The sequence below is a fragment of the Lytechinus variegatus genome, chromosome 12, assembly GCF_018143015.1.
Source record: "Lytechinus variegatus isolate NC3 chromosome 12, Lvar_3.0, whole genome shotgun sequence".
Taxonomy (NCBI): Eukaryota; Metazoa; Echinodermata; class Echinoidea; order Temnopleuroida; family Toxopneustidae; genus Lytechinus; species Lytechinus variegatus.
Window position 1 is genome coordinate 28,219,435 of NC_054751.1, and position 27,418 is coordinate 28,246,852.

At 36.3% G+C, this 27,418-nt stretch overlaps 1 protein-coding gene across 2 annotated transcripts; it reads right to left on the reverse strand.

The window, feature by feature from the left end:
- Nucleotides 1-53: 53 nt before the first annotated feature.
- Nucleotides 54-27,418, reverse strand: LOC121425040 (high-affinity choline transporter 1-like). 2 transcript variants are annotated; one of them, XM_041620982.1, is made up of 10 exons: nt 27,197-27,418; nt 17,116-17,298; nt 9,131-9,238; nt 7,697-7,852; nt 5,186-5,334; nt 4,030-4,155; nt 3,308-3,461; nt 2,733-2,950; nt 2,041-2,211; nt 54-1,528 (listed from the first exon to the last, which is right to left on the reverse strand). In XM_041620982.1, exons 2-10 carry the CDS (start codon nt 17,279-17,281, stop codon nt 1,103-1,105), a joined length of 1,674 nt encoding a protein of 557 aa, XP_041476916.1. In that variant the 5' UTR covers nt 17,282-17,298; nt 27,197-27,418; the 3' UTR covers nt 54-1,102. The 2 variants fall into 2 exon arrangements, with proteins under 2 accessions (XP_041476916.1, XP_041476917.1); XM_041620983.1 differs by lacking the exon at nt 27,197-27,418 and adding an exon at nt 18,640-18,869.

The window sequence follows — 27,418 nt, forward strand, 5'->3', positions numbered from 1 at the left end:
GCTATTTTGTGACTTTGAATTCTGAAACCATGATGCATGTGAGGGACAGTAGCCTCTCAGTGATTGAACAATTATCTTAATTATTCATGTGTGTTTAGAAAAGATTATTGAAGCTAGCCTGTGTATTAATATTGTTCATTTCTTACCTAGTGGAATTGTGCTGTGCCCTTGTAAAAGTTTGATAATTTTTTGGAACTCAGTTTATTTTCACAAAGAGCTCACATAGCTCAATAACATTATAGTTATGGAGCCCAATTTCGTTTCGCATCTTACTAATATTATGAATTGCTAATTACGCTCAATTATTTCCGAATGGCTAGATATAAAACTCACACAAACAACTTTCCTTAAAAATAGAAGATTCTGTTTCAATATTGATTACATAATTCTATTTTCTTGACTCATAAAACTGCTAATGTACATAACGATTCACCCATGGAAATCCTAAGAGATATTTACAGTTCCCATTTCATATTTTAGGCCTCTTCTGTGATCTCAAATGATGGTCAAGGACTTGATATTAAACACTTAATAGTAAAAGGGTGATGTCCAAATAAATCACCGAACAAAAAATAATAATGCCCATAAGCATTAGTCATAATACCATAGGTATTGGAAAATGCAACTCTGTCTTTAAATGGTAATTGACAAATCTAATTTTTGGGGGGCGGCACTTTTATTAATAACAAAGATTTAGAATAAGCGAAGGAAGAAATGGAACAAAACCCCAGAAGATTCGAGATCTCTGCGTGCTCAGTCGCCCAATTGGACTGGATATGCGTAGATCTTAAATCTTCCGAGATCTGCCCATTCTTAGATTCATACTTTACGACTAGGCATGCGCAGTTGTTATATATTCTGTCCTTATTTCTTGCTATGGTGTGTCCGCAAGCTGAGCTGTCTTACAAAACAATTATATCGAATTTCTTTAAACCTCAGCCTTTGTGCGTATTTGCATTCATAAATATTTAGTTAAATGAAAAATGGAAATAAAAAGAGTTTGTGCCTAAAATGTACATTCACCGGCTCTTTGTCAGCAGTTTTTTTTGTCATAGGCTAATAGTGGAAGCGCAGCTACAGAGCGTCGTAGTCGATCACTAATTCATATCCTCGTATCACCGGCAACGTATTCTGACTCGTTGTTATGAGTAAGTGGTTTCTTTATCTCGTCCACCTCTTCGACTTGTTCCTTTCCTGATCGTTCGCTCTTCATTTGCATTTCGTCAGTCTCGCCCTCGTACTTGACCTCGTTGGGCAAGGGTTCGACGTTGGTGACGCACTTGAAGACATCCCATCGAGGTCCAAGATGACCTCGCCTGAAGACGATGTCGGTGACATACGAGACGACGATGATGACGGCGAAAGAGGTGGCGACGGTAAAAGTCCGGAATGGAAAACGTTGGCCGTCTGTTTCGCTGTAGAAGGGGAACTTGATGAAAGCAGGAATGTGAAGAGCGTCTTCTCCCCCTCCGACTCGGAAAATGAAACCCAGGATAAAACCCGCAAGTGACCCGTACGTGTTGCAGAACTGATCCATGTAAAATAAATAAAACATTTCAAAGGACTTTGAATGATATTTGGGGGTCACAATTTGGATAATGATGTTGACAGATACTATCGAAGAAAATACTAGTTTGGTTTATTTTTTGAATAAAAAAGAACCAACAATTTGATAAATGCTCAAGCCAAGGTAATAAGCATATTTTGTGCCGAATGTTCAAATGAATTATTGGAAGATACCAATTGATATTTCACACAAAATTATTTTATGGTAGATAAGCCGTGACATGTATCAACGAGGATGTTCGCCATGTAATAGCCTGCCTATGTCAGTATGACCTTTATTCATCTTCTTCCCTGGATTAAAGTTCCTACCCCCTTTTGATCTATTTTACCCATACTATAGATACCTTTGCTATTTTTACCTTTGCGGCCATTTCACCAGGCCATGTTTACCTCGGTCATTTTAGCCTATTTTTACATGGCGCCGTTCTATATAATATGGTGCAAGTGTGGAGCACCAAATGTCAAGACACTTACCTTGACGTACAAGACGCACACGAGTTGAGGAAATATGATGACATAGACGAGATCCGAACAGAGTACGTAGAGATAGTAGACGGAGTGGACAGTTAGGGCTATGATGGTAGCTAATACAGTAGTCACCACAATTGAGATTCGAATAACCCATACCAGTTCCCGTTTGGATACCTGGGACAAAGATCGAAAGACACTAGGATAATGAATATATGCATTTTTATAATGATAAAATATCCCATTAAATCAGGTAAAGCATAAAAAGGATTAACACTCAGACATATCAATTGACTTCCTCCAAAATTCTTTGCTAAGACCTGGAAAAGTTATCTACCGAGCCAAGCAATTTTGAACAAAATAGTTTGTGTAACATTATTTTCGGATTCGTAACGTATATTCGAATGTTAGTCCATGAGAAAGTAAGAAATCGTTGTACATAAGAATGAGGAAATCTTGGAATAGCCTTAGCAATAATTCAGTGAATGAACCCAGTGTCCAAAGACTCGAGAATGGAATGGATATGTTCGTGAGGTGTTGTCCAGTAAAGGTCAAGTTAGATTCTGATCCGCGAGGATCCAGCCAATCTAAATGAAAGGAGGGAATTCGGATCATCTAAAAGAGGCTGTCAAGAATGTTTTCAGAAGCATGTATGGATATCAGTATGTTATAATAGACCTGCCCATCGGCATCCGTACCTTGGTCCGGAAGAGACCTCCCCATATGTTATGAGCAAACATGGAACTGGCTGCAAGGACCGAGGAATCTGCAGAGGACATGACTGCTGCTGACAATGCTCCAAGGCCAACGAACGCTACGTAGGTAGGAGTCAGGTACTGTATCACCAAGGGGAGGATCAGGGCCGGTTCCTCATGAGGATTGGTCTTGTTCAAATCCAGAGCGGTGGAGTTCCAGTCTGACGTATAGGCAATTTGAAAGAGATATTTAATATAAAGGTCCCAACATTAGAAGCGTTTTATCCGTAATCCATTAAATATCACATATGAATTGTTTCCAGGATAGTACCTACCGGTCCCCTTTTTGAATCATGAATAGAGGAAGCGGAAAAAGAGATAAAGAGGTGGGTATTAAAAGGAAGAAAGAAGAAAGAATAGCTTTGGGTCGCGTAACTCTACGTTAAACACGTTCTTCAAATGAAATAAACAGGGTGACTCCACCTTGAAGCCTTCTTGCCCTACCCCTTTATCAAAGTATCGTTATCATGAAAACTGATAAATCGTATATCGATGAAATGGGAACTGGGAACCTTTACCTGTGCTGTATCCCACAGCACCGATGAGTACGCTTGGGACTGCCATTAAGAGTACGACGAACCCAGCAATGTATGACATCTTCTGAGCCTTTTCAGGTGACCTGGCTGCTAACACTCGCTGGAAGTACGCCTGCCAAGTTATCCCACCCAGTAACTTGAAAAAAGGAAAACATCAAGAAATAGATAGCGTCGGTGAAAAGGACACTAATGCGTTTTTGCAACTTCCATGTGGACAGGTTCAAGAATACAGTAAGTGCATTGAAAAATGCCTGTCAAATGACAAAAAACAGATGGGAGGGCTTTGTCGAAAATTGTCAAAAATCGCCCCCACAAAAAAATTCCACTGCAAAATGGAAGAGAAAGTGGTAAAACACGAAACTATATTTCGGAACCTTCGGCTAACATTTTCAACATTTTTTAACAGAGGTGTGGGGCCACCTTCTCCTCGACAATCTAACCAAATTCCCTGATAACCAAGTTTTGCCCCCTCATTTTTTTTCACACCTTTCACTCTTTTCAGCCACCCACACAGAGGTTACTTTTTATATAACAACCCCCTATTGGAAATGATAATTCGAATATAGTTAGGTTTCTTAAAATCTATTTTTTTTTCGTATAATGACTAGAATGAAATTATTCAATCCTCATTTATTGCTGCATCATGGATATAGCGTCATTTCGTTGTTCTAATTGGCTGTGGCATAGTGCCTTTACGTACTTACCATGAGCATGGTGAAGTCTATCCAGACACCGGCATCCGATGGTTTGATAGTTCCGATCCATTCTCTTGATGTGGATGTGATGGGTGCTGCGTGCTCGTACGTCATCACAAAAGGAACACAAAACCACTGCAAAGGATGGAAACAATACTGAACTCAGATATGTTTTGCTAACTTTGCAGCTCTTTCATTCCATTATTACGAGTTCACACCAACGACCAAGGGAGTTTTTTAGGAAGCAACTAGTCAGTGATTTTCACCAACTAATTTGTTCTATACCAGTCGTAATGGGTACCGGTATGGCCGATAGAAAATTTGAGGTGGCTCACTAAATAGCGTTCATTCCAAACATAACTATGAAAGATGTAGTGATGTTCTTGTACTGCGACTTGACCGACGTTCCTGCTTGGTAGCTTACTATTTTCATGAAACTATGACCCTGGTGACTGAGATCTATACGTAATGAATTGAACTTTCTAAATAGATGAACAAAATATTCTGTTCAACCAGAATGGGAGAGAACTTTGGCTATCGTTGGTTAAGGTAGTAAGCTATTTGCATACTCTTAAAATGTTGGGCAACATACTGCCCACACAACAAGTGGTTTAAAAAAAATCCAACTCTGGGTGTTTTCAACCAATACTGTGTAGTTTTCATCCAAAGAACACATTATTGTTCTACTACCCAGAATTGGATAAAGTTTTAACCACTTGTTGTGTGGACAGTATGTTGCCCAACACTTGTACGAGTGTGATCAATTGCAAGGTGAGTCCAATAGAAAGGTTTGGGGTGAGCGGCAAGTGTGTCTGCCCTCAACCAAAGAGGTTCGAATCACTCTATGGGAGCATTTCAGGCATCAATAGCCTGCAAGCTGTTTTATCCGACAATGTAACATTCAGATATTTGCGCTTGACTGTAAATCAAAGTCAAGAAAAGTTTTTCAGACGACAAACTTCTGATCAAACGCTGCTGGAGAAGTAATTGCTTTTAAGTTAGTGTTTTCAAATCAAACGTGCGGAAGTGTACGACGCACCCCAAAAAGGGTGTTCTTTTGCCACTCTTTGAAGAGAAGTGATTTTATTTTCTAAAGTGAATGTTGACAATTTGTTTGGACGATTTATATTCCGACAAAATATGAGGAAATGAGTCATTGTTTTACCAGACCGATGAATATGCAGAACAATTGCACGACGTCCGTGTAAGCGACAGAGTAGAGACCCCCGAAGAAAGTGTAGAATGCGACGATGACTGCCGAGATGATAACAGACAGTGTTACATTCAGATCCAGGATCACACTCATCGTTGTTCCTATGAAAAAAATTGGCGTAATTTACATCATGAAAACGCAATGTTGATTAGCTTTGCCATGTATTTATTGTTAAATCTTTGTATTGTATTTTTTAAATCAATGTCACGATTATCATGGGATTTCCCATTCATATCTGTTCGATTTAACCTTCCAAATATCTTTTAAAAAACATAGGCTTGTTCCCAACGCTCACTCGCTTGAAAATTTATTCAGAATATTGAACCGTATGTAAAATTCGACCTACCCAATTGTTTTCAATTAATTACGCCACTGATGTTTAGAATTTGTATATCAAAACCGTCGTATGCTATTCCTAGTTTTGACGTGATAATCAATTATCCAGATCACGTGAGTCTATTTCCGTTTAATTGATGAGATCAATCCTTTAGAAAATAAACGGCGAGAATGTATCAAAGTCTAGTTCTCCTACATTTGATAAAAAAAATTATTCAATATATAAAAATCTTCAAATAGCCCTGACCATTAAATATTACTTAGTACTGCATTCGAAATCATATCATTTTCATTGCGATATTTGCTCGTATCAGATTATTCATATATTCAGCTAAAGAAACGGATATTTAAGTTTTTTCTGTTTTATAATTTTCCTAATGGTACATTTTCAAAATGCACATCAAATAAATCAAGCGTCGAATTCATTTAAATTACAACAAACGATATATTCGACAATACGAAGCTGGACATATGCCCAATATATTCGCAAAGAAGCCAGCATGTGTTTACGATTTCGGACCTTATAAACTATATAATGATCATAATTGAAGTGCTTTACTTTATTCATTCATAACTTAATTACAGCTGGTGTATTGATCGAGAAAATAGACTAAATCAATAAATGGGAAAGGTTGTCTGCGTTCTTTTATCCTAGGTTGGTGAAACTACAATGAAACAAATCGATCTATTGTACGTTAATGCAATTACAAAACTATTTCTACTATTATCTGTTATAGTATAGTAGTTGTGCAATAAATGATTGCAAATGAATTTATATCTTTCAAACTATTTCAATGTTTTTATAAGTATCGTATGCATATCACACACACTCACAAAAAACACTAGGTTGGGAAAACATATAGCAACTTTTGGATAGGGGTTTTCTTAACCAAATTTTTGTAGGTTCATATGTTTACCAACCCACTAGGTTGGTTAAAACATTATTTTGTGAGAATGCAACAATAACTTTGAAAGATACCTGTACAAAATAATTATAGATATAAACTCTGCTTTCACTTTGGCGGCTAAAGCCAAAATTTAAACCTCGTGTCTAGTTCGAATGTTTTTGTTGCTGTTTCCTCCGCTGGTTTCCCACGATTTAATGGTGGAGAATATTATCATAATTATCATTCCCAGACAGTTTGGTTTGAGAAGGTTTACCTTGTTCACTGTCATAGATTTGTATTAGATTTTGGCTAGTATCCTACCCAAGGGTGGAAATCTCTCTCAAAAGGTAGGGGGGCAAGGGGCTGGTAAATTTGACAAAAAAAGGTTATCATCCCAAAAAAGTAATCTCGTCCTAAAATACATGATTCATTTCGATTTTGAATGATGTATTTCTTACCATCATAAAAGGCCACAAGTAGTAGGTATGATATTGTGTCCCCTACAATTTTGAGTTGGGGGGACACGTCCCCCTGTCTCCCCCTAGAATTTCCGCCCATGATCCTACCCATATTGAATAGTTGGAATGCGAAATTGAAAGTGTACGGTTTCAGATTTGTCTCATAATTGTTTATCCATAGTTATAATCACAATATCATGAATATTCATTACGCATTTAAATTTAACTGACGTCTGAATAGAGACCACTGAATAATAAATATAACGACCCGTGTTTTGAAGTCTAGTTTGGTTATTTAGTCCTTGTGGTCTCACGGTGTACTAGAATTATGGGAAGCCGAACGTGTCAAATAAAATAACAATGTATGTTCGTTTAATGTTTACATTGTCCTATTATCACGCTTTGATGATGAATAAAATAATATTTTTTTATGATTTACAGAAAATTCTGAATAAATACAATGGTCTCGAAGCGGGTTTGAAAGTGGGAGTGGGGGAGGGGGGGGGGGTGACCATGAATGAAGGAAGAATCAGATGGTCTATTTTATGATTTTTTTTTACACTGTTGTGGAAAAAGTGGGGGATGAATCCCCCAGCCCTCCAATTCCGCTGCCCCCGGAATAAACTAGAAACCAAAAATGTTCTGACAACATAAATTCGACAGAGCAGAGACGCAGTTGGCTTTCCATATTTAAACCATTCAAACCAAAATTTTAGATAGGATTTTAAAGCAAACTCGAGTTCATGATACGCGCCAACAAATTTATTTTTCAATTTTCATACCAAGAGCTGACAAGATGGCGGCTGACCAAAGGATCTCTCCGAAGAGGGCAGGAATGAAGAGAAGTCCTCCCATTCTGTTGCCGTATTTCTCTTGAAATGGATCGAGCATGGTCAGGTAACCTTTAGCTCTCATATTCTTGGCAAACAAAATCCCACCTGTGAATAAGATATAAAGAATACATGTATAGCCCGTATTCTGAAGTCAGGTTTAACTTAGACCATGGTCTAACTCTGTGCTAAAATTATGGGAGCCAAAAATTCAGAAGTTCTTTTCATATTGTATATTTATGTTTATTATCATGTTTCTTTTTGATTTCATATTGAACAAAAATACCTCAATATACTTCAGTTTTCAATAGACTTCCCATATAACCATATAATTTTAATTTCATTTGAGTTAATAAATTGGATGTGTATTGTTAGGGATTTGTGCCCCATTAGCTCTCCATAGTTAAACCACAACTTTAAACCAAGGTTTAATTTAAACCCAGCCGACTTCAGAATACAGGCCTATGTGAATAAGAACATTATCCTGCTGGAAAGAACGCGGCGTCTGACAGTGTGTTCACATAGTGGACAATATTATCCACACTGTCAAATGCTCAATTTCAACAGTGTGGATATATCTTCACACTGTGGAAACCTAGACAATGTGACTGTTCACAGCATGCTCACATGGTCGACAATATAAATGTGTGATTCGCACTTTTGAAATTCTCGAATTTAACAATGTGAAAATTATTTCGCATTGTTTTCCACACTGTGGAACACTAGCTTTTCTTTCCAGATAAGTAATTAAGATTATCCCACATGCCCCAGTCTCCTTTAGGATGCATTGTCTCTTGTAGTTTTTGTTTATTCGAAATAATAACAATTAATACTCATATATTGTGATTAGAAAGAGAAAATAATAGGTTCTGAATGAAAATACAATAGCCATTGCAGAGTGCTGTGGCGTTCGTAACAAAAAAAAAGAAGATTGCTCAGGCTATAATCATTAAACATTCGATATTGGCACTGCGATGAAAAAAAATCACTCTTTCAAATGCAATGGTGAGTTGTAGTTAAAATCAAATGTTGGCTGTCGCTATATCGATTGAAAGTTTTTTCAATTATTATGACGAAAATTTGTAAATCAAAATCAGATTAATCTGGATCTTATGAAACATGTCAAGTCAAAATGGGTTTTAAAAAATGACTAAAACTGAAACACCAAAATAAGGAAGGTAGTCCTTAAAAAATTGGACTGAATAATATCCAAGCTCATTACAATCATTACAAATTTGTTTTGTGTAAAGAAATAGAGCTGTAGTATCGGATATTTTCGTCGGATTTTATTGCTTCTGTTTCTCTCTTTTTCTGCCTCCCCTCTGACGTTTTCTCTCTTTCAATCTCTTTACATCTTTCTTCCTCTCTCTTTATTTCACAACTTACCCAGTGATATACAGAGGGCATACGCCCAAGGTGCTTGCGTCCACACGAGACCGTATGCAAACACTGACTCGGCTGCTCCGTTGATGTACGCACCCCCTACAATGGTAGCTGTTGAGGAACATAAGAAATAATGATTACTTCCTTTATGATGGAAATAACATTATTTGACCATGGACCTACTATCATGATTTGACACACTGCCTTATCAAGAGTGAATTTCTTGAGTTCCAGGGGACCAACCATAACATAATAGACACGTCTAAATCATAAGTTCATGCACATTGCACACACACACACACACACACACCCTTACACCATACCCACACCCTCTGGAAAGAACTAGTGTATTCACATACCGGTACACTGCTAAAACTCCGGTGTTGGTATACCACCAGCCCGGCCGAATATTATGTCCACACCAGAGAAGTATTGAAACAACATCAGCTTGAAATCGGACCGATGCTGTTTTAATACTAATTGGTGTGTTATACAAAGACCTATCTGGTGTTAGACCAAAACCAAACTGGTGTTGTTTAATACTTCTCTGGTGTGGATACCGGGCTGGTGTAAAATAATCACCGATGTTTTTGCAGTGTAAAGTGGACTAAATGAAGATGTGATCCACACGGTTAAAGTGATCAAATTTATCAATGTTAAGGCAATTCAACACTGTGGACATATATGCAGTTTGAGTGTTCCACAGTGTGATCATATAGTTGACTATATGAGGACGTGATGCTTAATTACAACGCGTGAATTAAACAATGTGAAGGTGTTTCTGAAGTGTGGACACCTATACAGTGTAAGAGTTCCACAGTGTGTTCGCGTAGTGGACTGTGTGAAAATATGAGTCACGTGCACTGTGAAAATATTCAAATCTAAAAGTTTGTAGATAGTTCCACAATAGATAGTTCCACCTACGACACCTACAACATAGGTTTTCACAGTTTATTCACAGTGTTCTATATAATATGTGATTCACACTGTTGAAATGCTAAAAAAATAACAGTGTGGGGTCAAATCCACACTGTCGACACATCTACAATGAGAGTATTCACAATGTGCTCACAAAATCAACTGTGTGAATGAATTACTCACACTGTTAGATTTTACAGTGGGGGGTAGTTCCACAGTGTGGACACCCCTACATTGTGTGTGTTCACAGCACGTTCAATGTGACGACAATTTAACAGTGTGAGTCAGTGTTCAGCTTAAAGGGGAATGAAAAATTTGGATCAAGTAGGTTTGTGTCGAAACAGAAAAATCAAAAGAATAAGAACAAAGAATGTTTGAGAAAAATCAGACAAATAATTTGATTTGATTTTATTGTTTACTTCTGCAATTACATCATTCGTATAGAATACATTTTCCATAACATAACAAACATAGTATATTGATAATTTTTTTGGCATGAATCATAACTAAATGTACTAAAATTATCATTACAAACAAAATTGATCTCATACCAAATTAGTTAACATTTACAATTTGCAGGAGAAGGATTGTCATCATAAGCAGATTGCTTGAAAAAATGACAACCCCAGGTTAAAACTCATTGATTAATATAATACATTAATACAGCAGAATCGATACACAGTACATTTTATGAAAAACAGCAGTAATCTAATTTGAGCATTGAAGATGGAGATGATAAGGATGAAGATGACGGTGAAATGGTGAAGATGAAGGTGATGGAGAGGATGATGATGGTGATGATGCTTTAATGACACAACGACACAGAAATTTTACTTCAAATATTCTGATATCAACATGGATTTAACGTTTGCTTTAAATGAGTAAAGGGACGTGGATCTTTTTATAGATTCTGGTAGAGAGTTCCACAAATCAGGACCATGGTGTCTTATGGATCTCTGCGCAATAAGCAATTTGGGGTTAATGAGAAGGTTATGAGCATTTGAATATTGCAATCACTAATGCTGTGGAGATCTTCGCAATGGCAATGATTTGATTTTGATTTGATTTTATTTATTTCTGCATTCACATCAATATCAGAATTACAAAATACATATATACAATATTTACAAAGGTAATACATGACAAAATAATAGAATTACAGAATACATATATACAATATTTACAAAGGTAATACATAACAAAATAATAGTCGCATAGTATAAATATCGTAAATAGATATTAACAAAAAAAAGATGTGTTATATATTTTTTCAAAACAAGGTTATAAATGAATGCAGGAGACCGCCATCGTGAGCGATTAGGCTTGATGATGATGGAGGCCTCATAAAAGGTACGTAATAGTTCTTCATTGATCAAGTGGGTGCTGTGCAGGTGTAGGTGCAGGTGCGGCAGAGAGCAGTTGAGATATTAAGTTTAAGAGGGGGCTGCGTAAGATGTAATAATGTTACGTTTAATATTAGCTTTCAAGGAGTAGATTGTTGAACATGATTTGATATTGTCTGGAAGATTGTTCCAAATATCGGGACCGTAATGTCGAATGGATTTGTGGGTTATTAATAATTTGGGGTTAGTGAGGTGGAGGTTTCCAGATATGCGGGTTGGGTAGGAATGGACAGACCTGTTGAATCTAAACATATTATTAAAAGACTGAGGAAGTTGATTATTAAAATACTTAAACATAAATATAGCAATTTGAATCTTATTAATATCAAAGATTTTTAATGTTTTGAGTTTGTGAAACAATGGGTCAGTATGAGCCAAGTAATGTGAGCCTGTACACATACGGATAGCTCTTTTTTGTAGTTTAAATATAGAGTTTAGTTTAGAAGAGCCACAGTTTGCCCAAACGATATTACAGTATGATATATATGGAAGAACTAACGAATTGTATAATAAGAATAAAGTTTTATGAGGAAGAAGGAATTTTAACTTTGAAATGATTCCAATATTTTTTGAAACGCACATTGTAACATGGTGTATGTGTTGGTTCCAAGACAGAAATTCATCCATAATTACACCCAAAAATTTTGAATTGGTTTTCTGTTCTAAAGGCGTACCGTCAATGTTAATGTAAATCGGTGTGTTGATATTATGAGATTGATGTCTGAAATACATAAAATGAGTCTTTTTTGTATTTAAAGAAAGTTTGTTGGCCTTAAACCAGTTAGACACCTTGTAAATTTCACGATTTACTACATAGTTTAATGAATTAAGGTCTTGATGAGAATAAAATATATTTGTATCGTCAGCAAATAAGACAAATGACAAAATAGAGGAGGTTTTTATAATATCATTAATATAGAGTAAAAATAAAAGAGGACCTAAAATCGAACCCTGTGGAACACCACATTGAACTAAAAGAGAATCAGAGTCATTATTATTAAAAGTGACATATTGCCTTCGATTATTCAAGTAATCTTTGAACCATAAGAGAGATTGGCCTCGTATTCCATAATGATTGAGTTTGGAGAGTAAAATATCGTGGTTAAGAGTATCAAATGCTTTACTTAAATCACAAAAAATACCAATTACGTGTTCTTTATTTGCTATGGCATTACTTATTTTGTCATAAATTTGAAGTAAAGCCGAGTCTGTTGAATAATATTTCCTAAAACCATATTGATTCGAATTTAGAATATTGTGTTTATTGATAAATTTGTAAAGTCTTGTGTATACTATTTTTTCTAGAATTTTTGATATTGTTGGAAGTAAAGAGATGGGACGGTAATTACTTATTTCGTGAGGATTGTCTTTCTTAAAAATTGGATTGACTTTAGCTATCTTAAATAAATCTGGGAAAACGCCTTGAGATAAGGAGTTATTAAATATGTGAGCCAAGGGGCTAGCAAGAGGGTGAATTATTTGCTTAAGTAAAAACATACTGATGCCATCAGACCCAGAAGATCTAGAACTGTGAAGGGTACGGGCAATGTTGACAATTTCAGAAGGGTTCGTCGGGGTTAGAAAAAGAGACTCCTGATTTGGATCTGACAGATAATCTGCAAAATGTGCATTGGGAGTATTTATTTTATTTGCTAATTCGGGTCCGATATTCGTAAAAAAAGAATTGAATGAGTTTGCATAAAGACTGGGATGAAGTATTTTAGATCCATTGAGAGTAATGTTATCATTAGGTGGAGGGTGGGTTTTTGTACCCAAGACTTCTTTAATAATTTTCCAAGTTATATTTGTATTACCACTGGCATTATTTATTTTGTTAGTATAGTGCAATTTTCGGGATATTCGAATCAATTTAGTTAGTTTATTACGATATATTTTATATGTTTTTAAGGAATTATCAGTTGGATTGCGCAAATGGGACTTATAGAGTCGATTGCGTGTCTGTATTGACTTCAGTAGACCTTTTGTTATCCAAGGATTTTGGGGTTTATTACGTTTGGTTTTAGCTTTACCTAAAGGGATATTTTTTTCATAATAATGTTTTAATTTATTATTAAAGTGATTGTAGGCAATATTGGGATTTACTTCATCGTAAACGTCTTCCCAATCTTCTAAAAATAAATCTTGCTTTAATAGTTCAATATTTTGTTTAGATTCTTTACGATAGAAATATTCTTTTTTGGATTTTGGGTAAGATAGTTTACATTTACAAGTTAAAAATATAGGTAGGTGGTCCGAAACTTCAGAACAGAGGATCCCTCCGATAGCTTTGCTATTATGGATGTTCGAAAAAATGTTATCAATTTGAGTTGATGAATTTAAATTAATTCTGGTGGGTTTATTAATGATAGAAAGGAAGCCAAATGAGTACATCAATTTCATGAAATTAGTTGCATTATTATTATCGATTGATGGCAAGAAGTTAATATTAAAATCACCGAGTAGAAAAATATGTTTGTTTTCATCCCCTATTTTATAAAGAAATTGTTCTAATTCATCATGAAAGAGGTCTGTATTTGAATTAGGGGGTCTATAAATCAATCCTATAATAATGTTTTTGGAACTAGTATTTTCGATCTCTATGAACAAAGACTCTGCATGAGATAATTTTGCATCAGAACGAACTGTGAATTTAAGATTATGTGAAATATAAAAGGCAACCCCACCACCTCTTCTTTCTTTACGGTCAGTCCTTATTAAATTATAATTAGGCAGATTAAAAATATCAGGGGAATTTTCATGTAACCATGTTTCGGTTAAGCCAATTACGGAAAAGGGAAAGTTGTTTAATGAGTGTAAGAGGTTAACTAAATATTCAAAGTTTTTATTTATACTTCGTATGTTTGCATGAAAAAGTGAAATATTGTCTGAAGTATTATTAAATTTGTTATTAAATTCTTGGGGAGTGTAATATTTGCTATCTTGCGAATTCTCAATAATGATGTCCGGGGTAAAGGTATGTGACTCAGACAGGGGGGCGTGAAAATGTAAAGTACCGGAGGTTTGGAGAGAGGTCAACTGCAAGTGTGCAAGTGGTGCAGGTGATTGTGTGTGTGCGTGAAGGTGTGTTCATGTTTGAAAGTGGTGCTCGTGTATCAGCAATTGGAACATAATATACAAGTACAAAATGAATAAGACCCATCTTGGTCAATGATGAATAGGCAGAAGAGCAAAGCCCGACCACCAAAAAAAAAAATACAATAAAACAATTTCAGCAGCAATACTTAGAATTAACAAAGGGGGAATCGAGACAAGACATAATTAACAAACAGAGCTTAAATTCAGCTATATCGAACATTTGATTATTTACAGTGGTTTCTATCGGTAAAAAAAAAAAATCTGTTTTGAAAGGACATGAATTGGTATGCTTGAGAGAGGAATATCAAGAAAAATGAAAAGAAGGGAAAAAAGCAAACATGATGTCAGATCCATTAGCCAGAAACGATTAGGTTTCTCACATCTTAGAAAAACAAAATACTGCTAAGACAGTCATAAACGAACATAAAAGTTTGTTTAAGTTTGCGATCATTTAGAGTAGCTGAAGTAAATGTTGAAGTACAAAAACAAACAATTGATTAAAAGGATGATAAGCACTGTCAAAAAGACTGGTGGGGACGACAAGGTCAGTGACTACACGAACCCGCCAACTATTGTTTAATCGAAAGTTTCATTGAGGAGTGGGAAGTGATCAGTGGTGCATAACCATGCCTTAGTGATTGAAACCTGGGGATGAGATAATGCAAATTGATTACATTGAGTTTACATGAAATGAAGGTACAGTACAAACTTTTAGCATATCTTCACCAGCAGACCGTTTACAAGTCAAATAATGAATTTGGTTATCCGCTTTGAGACAATGCTTAATTGGATAGAGACATTGAGCGTTTGGTACACAAAAAGGTTCTTGTAAATGTGGGGATGAATTCGAGGAGTGGCGGGAAAAATACTATATGGAAAAATGTTAAGTACGTGACTAAAGATAATGGTACAACCATGTAGTAGAAAGGACATTATAATGCACAGTTTATACACTTGTATCAGCGTAATCAACATGCATAAGAGGGTATATTTTTCCCCTTCTGTCTCCCTTTCTTTTAATCAAAGGATAAAAGCAATTGAATTAACAAATTTTCGTCTAATAACAATATAAACAATAAAAGGTTGTTTTATGAATACCATTGAAGAATGTAATTACAGTGCAAGTACAAAAAAGTTCACTTGCGGTATTCTGGTTTTGCTAGCTGTACATAAACTTCATTACGTAATGATTTGTAATTGTAAAGGGACAGAGAACAGAACAAAAAATGATTAGGCAAATGTCAATGAGGTTTGCCCATGGTCAGTCTTCATGTTCTTACATGCTCACGTATCGACCAATAATAATCATGGACAATTTGGTAGGCGGGGAATGATCGATGGTGCATGATAATCACGCCTACATGAAACCTGTGGATGCGATAATTCAAGGTGATTGCATGCATTGAGATTAAATAATAGAGAACAACCTTTTATGAAATAAAAATATGCTAATCGTATCTTTCCTGACAGTTTAAAAGTCCAAGAATGAATTTCGTCATCCAATTTGGGACAAAGCTTAATTGGATAGAGAAAAATGAGACAAGGATGTGTGATGTCACATGTGAACGACTTTCCCTGTGATAGACTATAAAATACCCCCCAAATTTCTCTTTTTGCTCTTTCTTATGGTGATACATACTCTCTATCCATGATGTATTATTTAAAAATCTGTATGCCCTCCTATAGAAAGAAAACACAATCTACTGATAGATGTAATAAAAGAGGCAGTTTAAGTGAAATATATACTAAAGTAATGGGGAGAGTTGTTCACAAGTGACATTACACGTCTTTGTCGCATTGCCAATGTGAGGATCTCCAAAGCATTAGTGATCACAATATTGAAATGCTCATAACTTTCTCATTATTAATGTTATTTGTCCGATTTTTCTCAAATTTTCGTTGATATCTTTCTTTGATTTTTAAGTTTTCACCCAAGTTATCTTGTTCCAAAGGTTTCATTCTCCTTTAAATACACTGTCCACACTTTGGACACTTCCACAGTGTCGGTGTTTACACTGTATGAAGAGATGTGATCTACTATGTTAAAATAGTTAAATCTAACAGTGTGAGGACATTTTGGGACACACAGTGGCGTACAGTGTGAGACAATGTGCTCTTTCCATTAGCCACGGATACGCCCTTATCCATACACTTTTAGTCTCAAGAGCCGCGCTACAGGGGTCAAAGGCTGAGCTCCGGTGGACCTCTCCATTTCCAACATGTTATTGTCAGCTACACAATAATTTTTCATGATCCATCCAGGTTTCAAATATATAATTGAGATATATATATTGTCATACATGTTTGTGAATTATACTTCAATTGTTTATATTGCATATTTATGGATTTTGAATACTGTGCTGTTGGAAATGAGAAAAGAAAAGTGAAACTGAACAAAAGGGCGCTAACCGTTCGGATTTTTTTTAGTGGGAGAGGGAGAAGAGGGGGGAAGGGAAGAAAGAAGGAAGAATATAGACGGAGAGGTTTAGACCGTGTAACTGTTTGAAATGATATCCCCCTGTATTTACGACGTTCTACCCCGCCCCCATCAAAATTTCCATACACCATTACCTGCAGTCGTCAAGACTCCAACGAAGAGATTCATATCTCGGCTAGCTACGAGCACGCTGTCGGGATCAGAGTCGCCCTTGGATTTCTTGGACGCCCACAGTCCGATGGCGAGGATGAGGAGGTAGAAGACCACGATACCAGCTATTCCAACCCAGTTGACCGCCATGATGCAGTGAAATTAATCTGTAATAGATATAGGAAAGGGGAAGAGCGAGAAAGGGAGAGAGATGGAGAAAGTGAGCGAGAGATGGAGAGTTAAAAAGGGGGGAGAAAGGTAAAGGGGAAGAGGGACATGAGAGGACGGAGAGATAACAAAAGAAGAAATTAAAAGATGGAACGAGAATTTTTTTTAAATTGAGTTTTGTTATGAAAATGGCTGAAGATATTAAATAGGAAGGGCTCAGAAGATCTATTTAAAATGATTTCAAAAATATCGATAGAGAATTTTTGATGCCTGTGTGTTAATGATATTTTGGTAAATTATCATCTATATCTTCTTTTAATTATTCTTTGGAGAAATGAAACATATACTGTCCTAAGAAGACTCGTTTTGCCCTCGTCTTCAGCTCCGTATAATACAATTCCACTCACGACAATTAATAACGTGTCTCCCTCAAGGAAACTCCTCAAAACGTTATTTGCCCCGGGCGCCACAATAGCTACGATGAAATAAAGCCGTTATCAAATCTATGAATTGTTGCTTCAATCCATTTTAGAATCCAAGTTCTCCTCGCAGTCCTATACGATCTCTTTCAACGACATGAAAACATTCCCGCTTTTTCTAGATGTAATGCTGGACGACGTCAGGGTACTTTAGCAATACATCTTCGTTCCCCCCATGTAACGGTAGAAATGTAATTGAAAACATCAATATCTATTTGAAATGATTTTCCCAGGGGTGGAACGGGAGAAAATATATTTATGACCTGCATTACGGTAGATCCATGCATCATTTTGGATATTCTATACACCGTAATTTGGCACCCATCCCCCCATGTATACATCAACTTATCATTTTGCGACTACATGAGGACAATGATTCCGAGTCCGTTCAAATGTAGCCGAAATATATTCACCAATATATCTCTACTAAATTGTGAAAAGCCGTGGCCAAAACATAATAACAGCGAGACATGTTTTTCTGCTTGTCTTATTTTCAAGGCCAAAGATTTGTTGTTGATGCCAAGAACGGTTTGTAAAAACTTGACTCTGGGAATGGCTTTAGCAAACACAAATATCAACTGCTTTGAGATGCAAAGTTAAAACTATTTATCATTAACATGCTTAACTTTTAGTTTCGTAATGTGTAATTAGACAGCTATAAAACTGGACAAAGGGGTCTCATCAAGATGAATTTCTATCCCAATCAATTTCTCATTTTGCGCATATAGAGGAACTCCCTTAAAAGTTTGTTGATAACATGTGCATTATCAACAGTGGCGTGCATTTATCATTAATTTTGTTCAATTAACTCAGATTGTTGAAGATTCGCGTATCCCACAGTAGTTGATAATATTAACTCACCTTTACTATGATTCCCAAAACACGTTCTAAAATTTAAAATCGGAGTCTTAAGACATCCTTGTCCATTTCGTTACAGCTTGATCAAGATTGAACATATCCATGCATCAAAACGATAACATACACATTCACGAAATACAAGGTCACGTTTGGTATATATTCCGATAACAGAATCACAGATTTGAAATTGTCAGAGTTGAACTTCCCCTTCCATTTAAACGCTCACACAAAATAATTGGTGCATGCACTTTCTGCATGCATCACGTACACTACTTCGCTTTCAAAAGAATGAATTAGTGCGATTGTTTAGACGAGACAATAGCTTCATTTTTTAATCTAAAGAATAAAAACAGCTGTTCGCAGCATTTGTAAGAATCGATATCCATGTTTTATTCATTCATTTCCTCATATTATCAGGTTGTCTATATATGTTTCATTAAATAAGGGGGTCATATGCAGTAACGTAATGAGCCCAAAATTTGAGGAGCCGAATATGATATATGGAGCGAATTATTTCCAAAATGTCCCGAGAGAGCGAGCTACACCTTTGCCCCTCGCGATACGAAGAGCTAAGTTTCGTGACAAATTTAGAAATATATTTATAAACCAACATCACGTTTCACTTTCTTTATTTTTCTCATCTTAGTGATGGAGGTTTTGGGGGCCCCATGCCTTTTTTTATGCGTCACTGAGGTGTTTTATGACAAATCCCCGAAGGCGAAAAAAAACTTTTTGCCCGTATTCCATAGTCGGGTTTAATTTGAACTCTGATCTTAAGTTGTGAGTTCACTATGGATAGCCAATCGTGACATAAATACCTTGCATTAGAGGTTAAATTCACAAGTTCATTTTACACTCGTATCAATGCAAACTTCCTGGCGATAATAGATAGAATAGCTGTCTCTCAATGAAAGAACGCAGTTAGAATAAGAAACATATAATGTGTAGACCATGGTCTAAATTAATTAAGAATTTAAAAATTTTTTTTTTTTAGTTAAGTTTCAGCTCTTATCCGGGCAGCGATGTGCTCTTCAAGGGCGGCTCCACCGGAAAGAAGACGGGGGAGGAGTGATGGAATGCGTGACCACCTCTATGGAAACGACAGAAAAAAGGGGGAAATAATAATTTCAAAAAGAGAAGTCTGGGTCACGTAAATCTGTACTACCCCATTTAATTCATTGAGAGAAAATTGAAGTCACATTTCGATAAGCCCCCACCCCCGTCAAACTACGCTGTCAAACCACTACTGTAGAAGGTTACCATAATAATCGTTATCATGTATGGCTTCACTTTCGAAAAATCGAGCAAAATAAAGAAACATATGTTCCGTTTCAAAACAATAACAATCATTTCAAGGCTGTTGAAATAACATATTCATCTGAGTCCCTGAGTCAAATACATATACAGACCTTGATGTTGTTATTATTTTTCGTAATAATATAAGCTTTGTCCCTTACAGTTATACAAGAGCCAAATAGCTACTGTCTGATATGTATGGGGTTAGGGTTAGGGTAAGGTTGAATTATCAATAACAGTGAATATTACATTATAAGTTTTTGCCTAATAAAACATAAGTATAGGGGCGAAGAAGTTTATTTTTATAGCAGAAGAATGATGAGAGTTCATTTTGACAGGGCTCATTACACTTTGAGGTTCAATTCCTGAAAAGTTTGCAAAAATAATAATCGCATTCACTTTTATTATTAGAAAGTCAAGTGAGAGGAAGAGCGCTGTATGCTTTGTAATGTTGTAACATCCGTTGTGTGTGTGTCATTTCACTCAGCCTCTACCCGTATTATTATTCTCCCCAATATCCCAGGGAATTTAAATATTCACATGACCGAGCGGTTTTCTTATGGAGACACGACATATTTCATGCAGACATTCTGAATTATGTAAAAGCTTGCCACTCTCCACCCTGGTGTAGTAAATGCGTACCCGGTAGAATTCCTTGAACACTCGAGCTCCTGATCAAAGTAGCCATGCATAAGCCGGGGTAGACGCTTAGAAACATGGCATATAGTGTATATAAATGTCGCATATTATTGTTATTAAGGTAATCAGAATGTGTAAATATTGCAAAAAAATGTGTATGAAAGAAAAAAAATTTGTAATCACTCTTTCTCCACCCTTTTCAAGTGCATCTACTGAAATAAAAAGGGGAACCAAAGTGGAAGTCAGAAACAGGTAATCATAAAGAATGTAGTCAGCGCATCGTGAAATTCCCACCTCCTTTTTGCTTGTAATTTTTAGTGGGAGGATTTTTTATGAAGTGAGAGAGAGAGAGTGTGTGTGTGTGTGTGTGTGCGGGTGTGTGTGTGTGTAAATGAGCAGTTTTACAAGGAGGAGGCTTCGGGAGCTGAATTTCCCCCAAATAAATGAATGAATAAAGATTGACGGTAATGTGCAAAGAGTGGCTGTTACAAATAGGCCTATATTTTCAATTCTTGAAAAAAAAATCATCAACATTGTAAATACATTCAAATTAGAATAATTATGTACTCAGTATACATAATTCATTTTGAAAATCATCTGTCTGTGTAGCTAATATTCTTTCTGAAGTTATTGGTGACCGGATATCAGTGTCGCGTTCCTCAGGCCACACTGGCCTCGTTGCCATCCTCAAGGACAATATGGCCTCGGCCTTATCTTCGTCCTCAGACGCCGTCTAGTCCTTGGGATTCACCTAATTGGCCTTGGCCTGGGGTTAGGTCAATGTTTTTTTTTCGTTAGAGACAAGATCGTGGATTTCCTCCTAAGAAATGAGACTCTCACATTAAAATCAGAACCTTGTAATATCGCCCCAAGGACTCTAGGGAATGCTGCGTATGTCATACACCATAGGCAGCACCCCCTGGAAAATCAGGTTGGTATGCTAAAAAGTACATATTTGACCGAAGTCACCTTCATTTTGGAGCAAGAAACTTTTTTTTCTTCAAATTTCATAAGCAGCACCCCTTCTTCAAAAATCGATCCCAGCGCCCTATTTCAACGGAAATCTTGGAAGTTTCGGATACCGGTGAACCTAGTCCACTCACCTACAATCATATCACAGACCTACACCAATTTGTCACATGCCGGAATCATGGTTAGTAATTTTACAGATGTTCTAGTAAACTTGAACTCACTGAATGAATAAAAGTACAAATGTACTTTTAGTCTCATTACGGTCACACCGGCGCAACAAACTCCTTGGCCCCGTCTTACAGAGAGTTACATTTGATCCGATCAACATCAAGTCTATGGAAATCTTCAAATCATATAATATTTTCTTCAAGAAATTTGCACAATTTCCTTTGAAAAGAAAGAAAAGCAGACTGATTGTCAAGAAACCAGCAGTGAATGTATTGATATACACCAAATCGATTTAGAATCAATCGGCTGTTGGGGAAAGGGGTAGAGATGTTTACGACATATGCACTGATGATTTTAGACCCTTGCTCGAGCACAAGTGATTCCATTTGGCTTAAAATAAGTTAACCACCTATCATTATTGATAAAACTCAAATTGCATACAAAGTCATGTATCGATTATAGCAAATAGAAATAAGTTTTACTATAAAACATGTGTCTTTAAAAGTTTCAAAGGTAGAGTTTGACATCTACATGTATAAGGGCGTTCTCAAATTTATAAGGATTTGAAACGCGTTCATAATACAGTTACATCAAAGACACCGACTCCAAGCCGAACGATGAATAATTGTCTATGGAAAAAAAGGTTATATTATATTTGGCCAGCTTGGAGTTAGATCTTGCCGGTGTCACTGTGGCTTGAACCTATTTTTTTCTCCAAAACGTGTGATTTGCGACAGGTATTACCTATCAACGGCGTGGTCATGATGGTCTGGCGCTTGCTTTCGTTTTCTCCTGTCGTTGAATGTTGATATTTGTATTTTTATTGCTATAATTATCGTTTAATTGTTTTTTTTTTATTGTATGCATGTATGTAGGTATGTACGTACGTGTGTGTGTATGTATGTAAGGGTGTGTGTGCGGGTGTATGTATGGGTGCGTGTATGGGTGCATGTGTGTATGTTTTATTCATGTTCATTGTCATGCTCTTGTTCGCCATGCTTAGTCCTCCGTGTTTGATTAATGCTCTTATGGACTTTGAGGCCCACCTATTATAACTCATCTCATCCCAAAATGGGTATACTGGTACTATAATTACTTTAACCTTTACTACTTGTACACTACTGTAATTCATGTACGTTAGCAACAGGGACTAGGGAGCGCGTGGGCCCTATTACAGCCCCAAAGTTGTCATGTTAATTGTATGTCACATTGATCAACAATAACAACACCAACATACCTATGCTGAGTGAGGACAGTGCACCTTCCCACAAATTGATGACCTTTGTTGATTACTTCAACAGACCTTATGCATTGATAGCATTTCGCCGCTTTCTTAGAGGCTGAAACTATTGTCAAGCATGCATTGATGCTATCTATGACAACTCAGTTTTATTCAAATCCTCTGAGGGAGGGCGCTATGAAATTATGACCTTATACGCATAAGGTCTTTTGTATAAAATGACGTGAAAAATCTTCCGGAAATGACGATGACCTTTTATTTGTTCTTTTTTTGTTTTATTTTTGTCTAATTATCAAAACGAATTAACAAGAATGTGCTTCCAGAAATGATGAAGGGATTATGATATTTTTATCTTATTATCTGTAATGATTTATTTTTTCATTTATTTTATTTTCATTTCTTATATTTTTATTTTGTTATTTATCTATTTATTTATTTATTCTTTTTTTGGCGGGGGTGGGGGTGTTCATCAAGAATTTGACCTGAAATGACGGTGACCTTTGATAATTTTTTTTAAATTCTTCTTTATTTTTGTTGTTGTTGACAGACTTATTCCCCCCCCCCCTTCTCCTATGACATATGATTTCACGATCTTATGGAGAATAGCGAAAGTTGATGACTCCAATTTAGTCGGGAAAGGATTGGAGAGAAAGAGGAGCAAAAGAGTTAGGCGAATAAAGAGAAGCAAAAGAGTTAGGCGAATAAAGAGAAGTTGAAGATACCGTATATAGGGAGGAGAGAAACAGAGAAAGAAGGGGGAGACTGAAAAGGTTGAGAGAGGGAGAGCGTAAGAGAGGAAGAGGGGGGAGACGAAACTATTTTCAGGTTCACTTCAATCTCACTGGGTGTACTCAACGTTCTTTTCATGGATATAGAATTACCGTAAATTGTTAGTTTAAAATTCCGTCAACAAAACAAAAATCTTCGGCTTAATGGTTGCTACAAGGGAGGCGCATTAAATCTGAAGTCGAGATTGCATTAGAACCAAAATGTATACCTTTTCATGAAATGATATAAATGGACTCCTCTTAAAAGCTTTCATTGCCCTTCTTCAAATATTTCGCTCCTTTGAATATTCAAATGTTCACGGTTCTAGTTTCTGTCATAATCATCAATCTATTAGGATTTTTTTTATTTCAGGTGTCAGACACCACTCTGTCATTTGGCCTGTATTGAATGCGAAGTTTTGATTTTAGGCTCGTCGGGCAGACTGAGCAAATATACTTTATTTCCTTATTGTGTGCCGTTAATTGGATGCTCACAGGATGATGGGCGAAAAGGGAAAGGAAAGAGAGAAACGTGAAAGGATGAAAAATAAGTTGAACTTCGAATTTTACGGATTATCATAATCCGCCACTCTCATTTACCCCCCCCCCCCCCACACACACACACACACCATCATACCCCAAACAGTGACCCAAATATGAATTTATTGCAAATTGCCTCTTTAAAAAAATCTGAGAATCATACAGGTAACAAATTTTCATAATTTGCTCGGTAGTGAGTAATACATAACACTCTTTCCCTGCACCATTTTCCCTTCAGAAGTATGTGCGTAATATAGTACAAACTTAAATCTATTGCTTTATCTCACTGGTGATAACTTCAAAGTGTCTGCGCTTCGCGTTGGTTGGAAATATATATACCCCCCTCGGATCCACCATATACATCTGAAGTTGTGCGTGCTGCGTGTTTAATATGGCTGTATAACAAGCTATTTCGTTTTGCAAATGTGCAAGCCAACATTGAAGTATAGACGATAAAATGTCCCCCCCCTATCATTTCTCTCATCTCTCTCGCCCCCCCCCCCTACTCTCTACATGCTCCAGCTGTACGTGGTCTCCCCCTCTCGATCCTTTCTCTCCCTCCCTCTCTCTCTTTCTTTCCCTCTCTCTCTCTCTCTTTGTCCAATTCGTAGGAACCACCTCTTAAGGTTCGCGTGCTTACTGCCGCCCCCAAAGAAAAAAACCCTTTCCTCTGGTCACCGTTGAGTTGTGAAAAAGCACCAAACTCCTGATCGAAATTGGTTATTACAGCATAATTGAATCAGGAATGAAAATATTTCAGAGCGTGTAAACAGATTGATATCAGTATCGTGCAAACATCAATTTTCTCTACATTAGATGAGGAAAACAGACTGAGGCACCTGGGAAATTGCCTTTTTTCATTCTCCATCATCATGATCATACACTTAGAATCGTTGACATGTATCCGGTAAATGATCTTTCATTCACCAACAATGATGTTATTATTAATATTGAATAGAATGCACTTTTTAATCACTCTGTATTTCCTGCCGTATATTTCAGTAAAGGTATTCCCCAAGGATTAAAATCCATGTCACGTTTAGATCATCATGTTTAAAAAAAAACATAATCAGATTCCCCTCAGACTGCAGATTTTTAACGATTGAGAGTTTTAGGTAAATTCAATAATATTTAAAGAGGAAGGCTTAGAATGCGAGGTACTTCATTTATGAAGGGATGATACGCTCATGACTGAAATTGCATTTTGACAACAAAGGTCAAATCGAACAGCACTTATTTTTAAAAGGGTTGGAAAAAATATATTTGTAATTGCGATTTGTTATTTATTGATTTAATCAATTTGTGAAACCGTGAAAAAGTAAGATGGTTTACTCAAATCTCATTGCAAATGAATTCAGAGAGAAAAATCGTCAAACAAGACGAACCTATTTTTAAATTTGAAGTAAAATCCTGAGCGCAAAAATAAATTAAAAACATGCTAAATCGCCTTAAAAAAATGAATTGATTATCTTGGTTTGTCCTGTTGGCATGAAAGAAAGAATAATGTAAGGTTAACACAAAGAAATGGATGAAGAGAACAATGCTATGCGTAGCTTAAATCAAGATTCCCCAGAGCTATCTGCCCTTTGAAAAAATTGGTGATGCCGAAAAAATGTCTCTGCCTGTACTCGAACCCGGGCCCCCAGCTTTAAACGCCGGTGCCTTAACCACTAGACCACAGAGACGGGTTAGTGGCTAGGGCGACCCCGATTCGATTGACAGTCAATTTTAATTGATGAGAAAATGTTGTGGTTAAAATACCGGAAAAAATAATGAAAAATAGTGGTGAAAGTTTGAGGAAAATCATTCAAAGATGAAGAAAATTATTAAAGTTCATGATTTTTTTTTATTTGTGACGCCATATACGAGCATCTGCCCCATTAGTTATGTAATATAAAATTTAAAAAAAAAATGATTCACGATGATTATTTTATTTCATTTCAGGAGCGGGTGTGAAATATGTAGTCTATTGAAATGCTGAAAACAAAACATTTTCATTTTCATGAGAAATTTCATTTCATTGATTTTTTTTACTACACGACATAATGTGGCAGCTACTCGCATCGGACATCACAAATAAAACAATGTTTAAAAAATTAATTTCCTCGAGCCTTCGTCAATATTTTTCATATTTTGTTTTCTGTTTTTTTTAATATTTTTACATAAACTTTTTGTCAGGATGAACTTCCCCTTCAATGTTTTGAAGCCATCGATTTAAACTTTGCAGAATGGAATTTTGGATTGTTGTTGAAGTGCAATAGGAAAAGACTTGAAATGTTTCCAAATAACCTTTAGGCGCGTAAATCAGACGGCTTAGATAAATAAATCGATTTGGCGCACCTTTCCCATTGTTACACGGAGTAAATCTTTCATGTCCTTTCGAATCCGAGGACCCGTTTCACAAACAGTGGCAATCAAACGTAACTCCAATAATCAAGCGTAACTTGAGTTTGAGCCAGTCAGATACGTGTATCTGAGACTAGTGCTGTTTTTTGTGTGTAGTTGTAGTTTTCTCTATCCTTCTTCATTTCTAGCTCTCTCTCTCTCAATTTCTACTTCTCCCTACATACGGACCCCATCCTCTCTTCAAAGTCATTAAACCATCAATGCTTCATCATTATACACTATGTTCGAAAAGAGTCAGTAATCATCTTGAATAAAGATGATTTATTATGGACCATTATCATCAACACTGTATTCGGATGAGTCATATCAATGTTTCAGAAATACATACGAAATGAATAAAATGCTAAGATGGTTTTTGAATGTTGAAGCAAGGACATGAAATAATAATGTGTTCCCGCGAGTGTCCGGTCACATCAAACAACTTTGTCTCTAAATCTAAATCAAATTTAAATAGTCTCTCAAAAGAAGTTAAATGTGATCTGCATGACACTGTGATCAAGCACATAGCAATAATGAAAGCTCGATAACCTACCTGTAAGTGAAAGATATTTATACTCCTGATGAATATATGCTTGCGATCCTACGTTATTCATGAGCGTCACCACCGTTCTGGAGCTGGATGTCGATAGTATTATTCCTAAAGTCATTCAATGCAGGTGAATTTAAACATCCTTCTTTGAGGTTTAACTAAATAGTGTGGCAGGATCAATGAGAGCAAGTATAGTAAAGAGGTAAATTCGAATAACTCCCTGTC

What these genes read in the sequence shown, in the direction of transcription:
- LOC121425040 (XM_041620982.1), bottom strand. Translation starts at nt 17,281, where the DNA reads ATGGCGGTCAACTGGGTTGGAATAGCTGGTATCGTGGTCTTCTACCTC. An exon ending in CGCCATCTTGTCAGCTCTTG is followed by an intron (nt 5,335 to 7,696) that starts GTATGAAAATTG and finishes TTTTTTTCATAG; the next exon opens with GAACAACGATGAGTGTGATC. An exon ending in GAGGTCTCTTCCGGACCAAG is followed by an intron (nt 2,212 to 2,732) that starts GTACGGATGCCG and finishes TCTTTGTCCCAG; the next exon opens with GTATCCAAACGGGAACTGGT.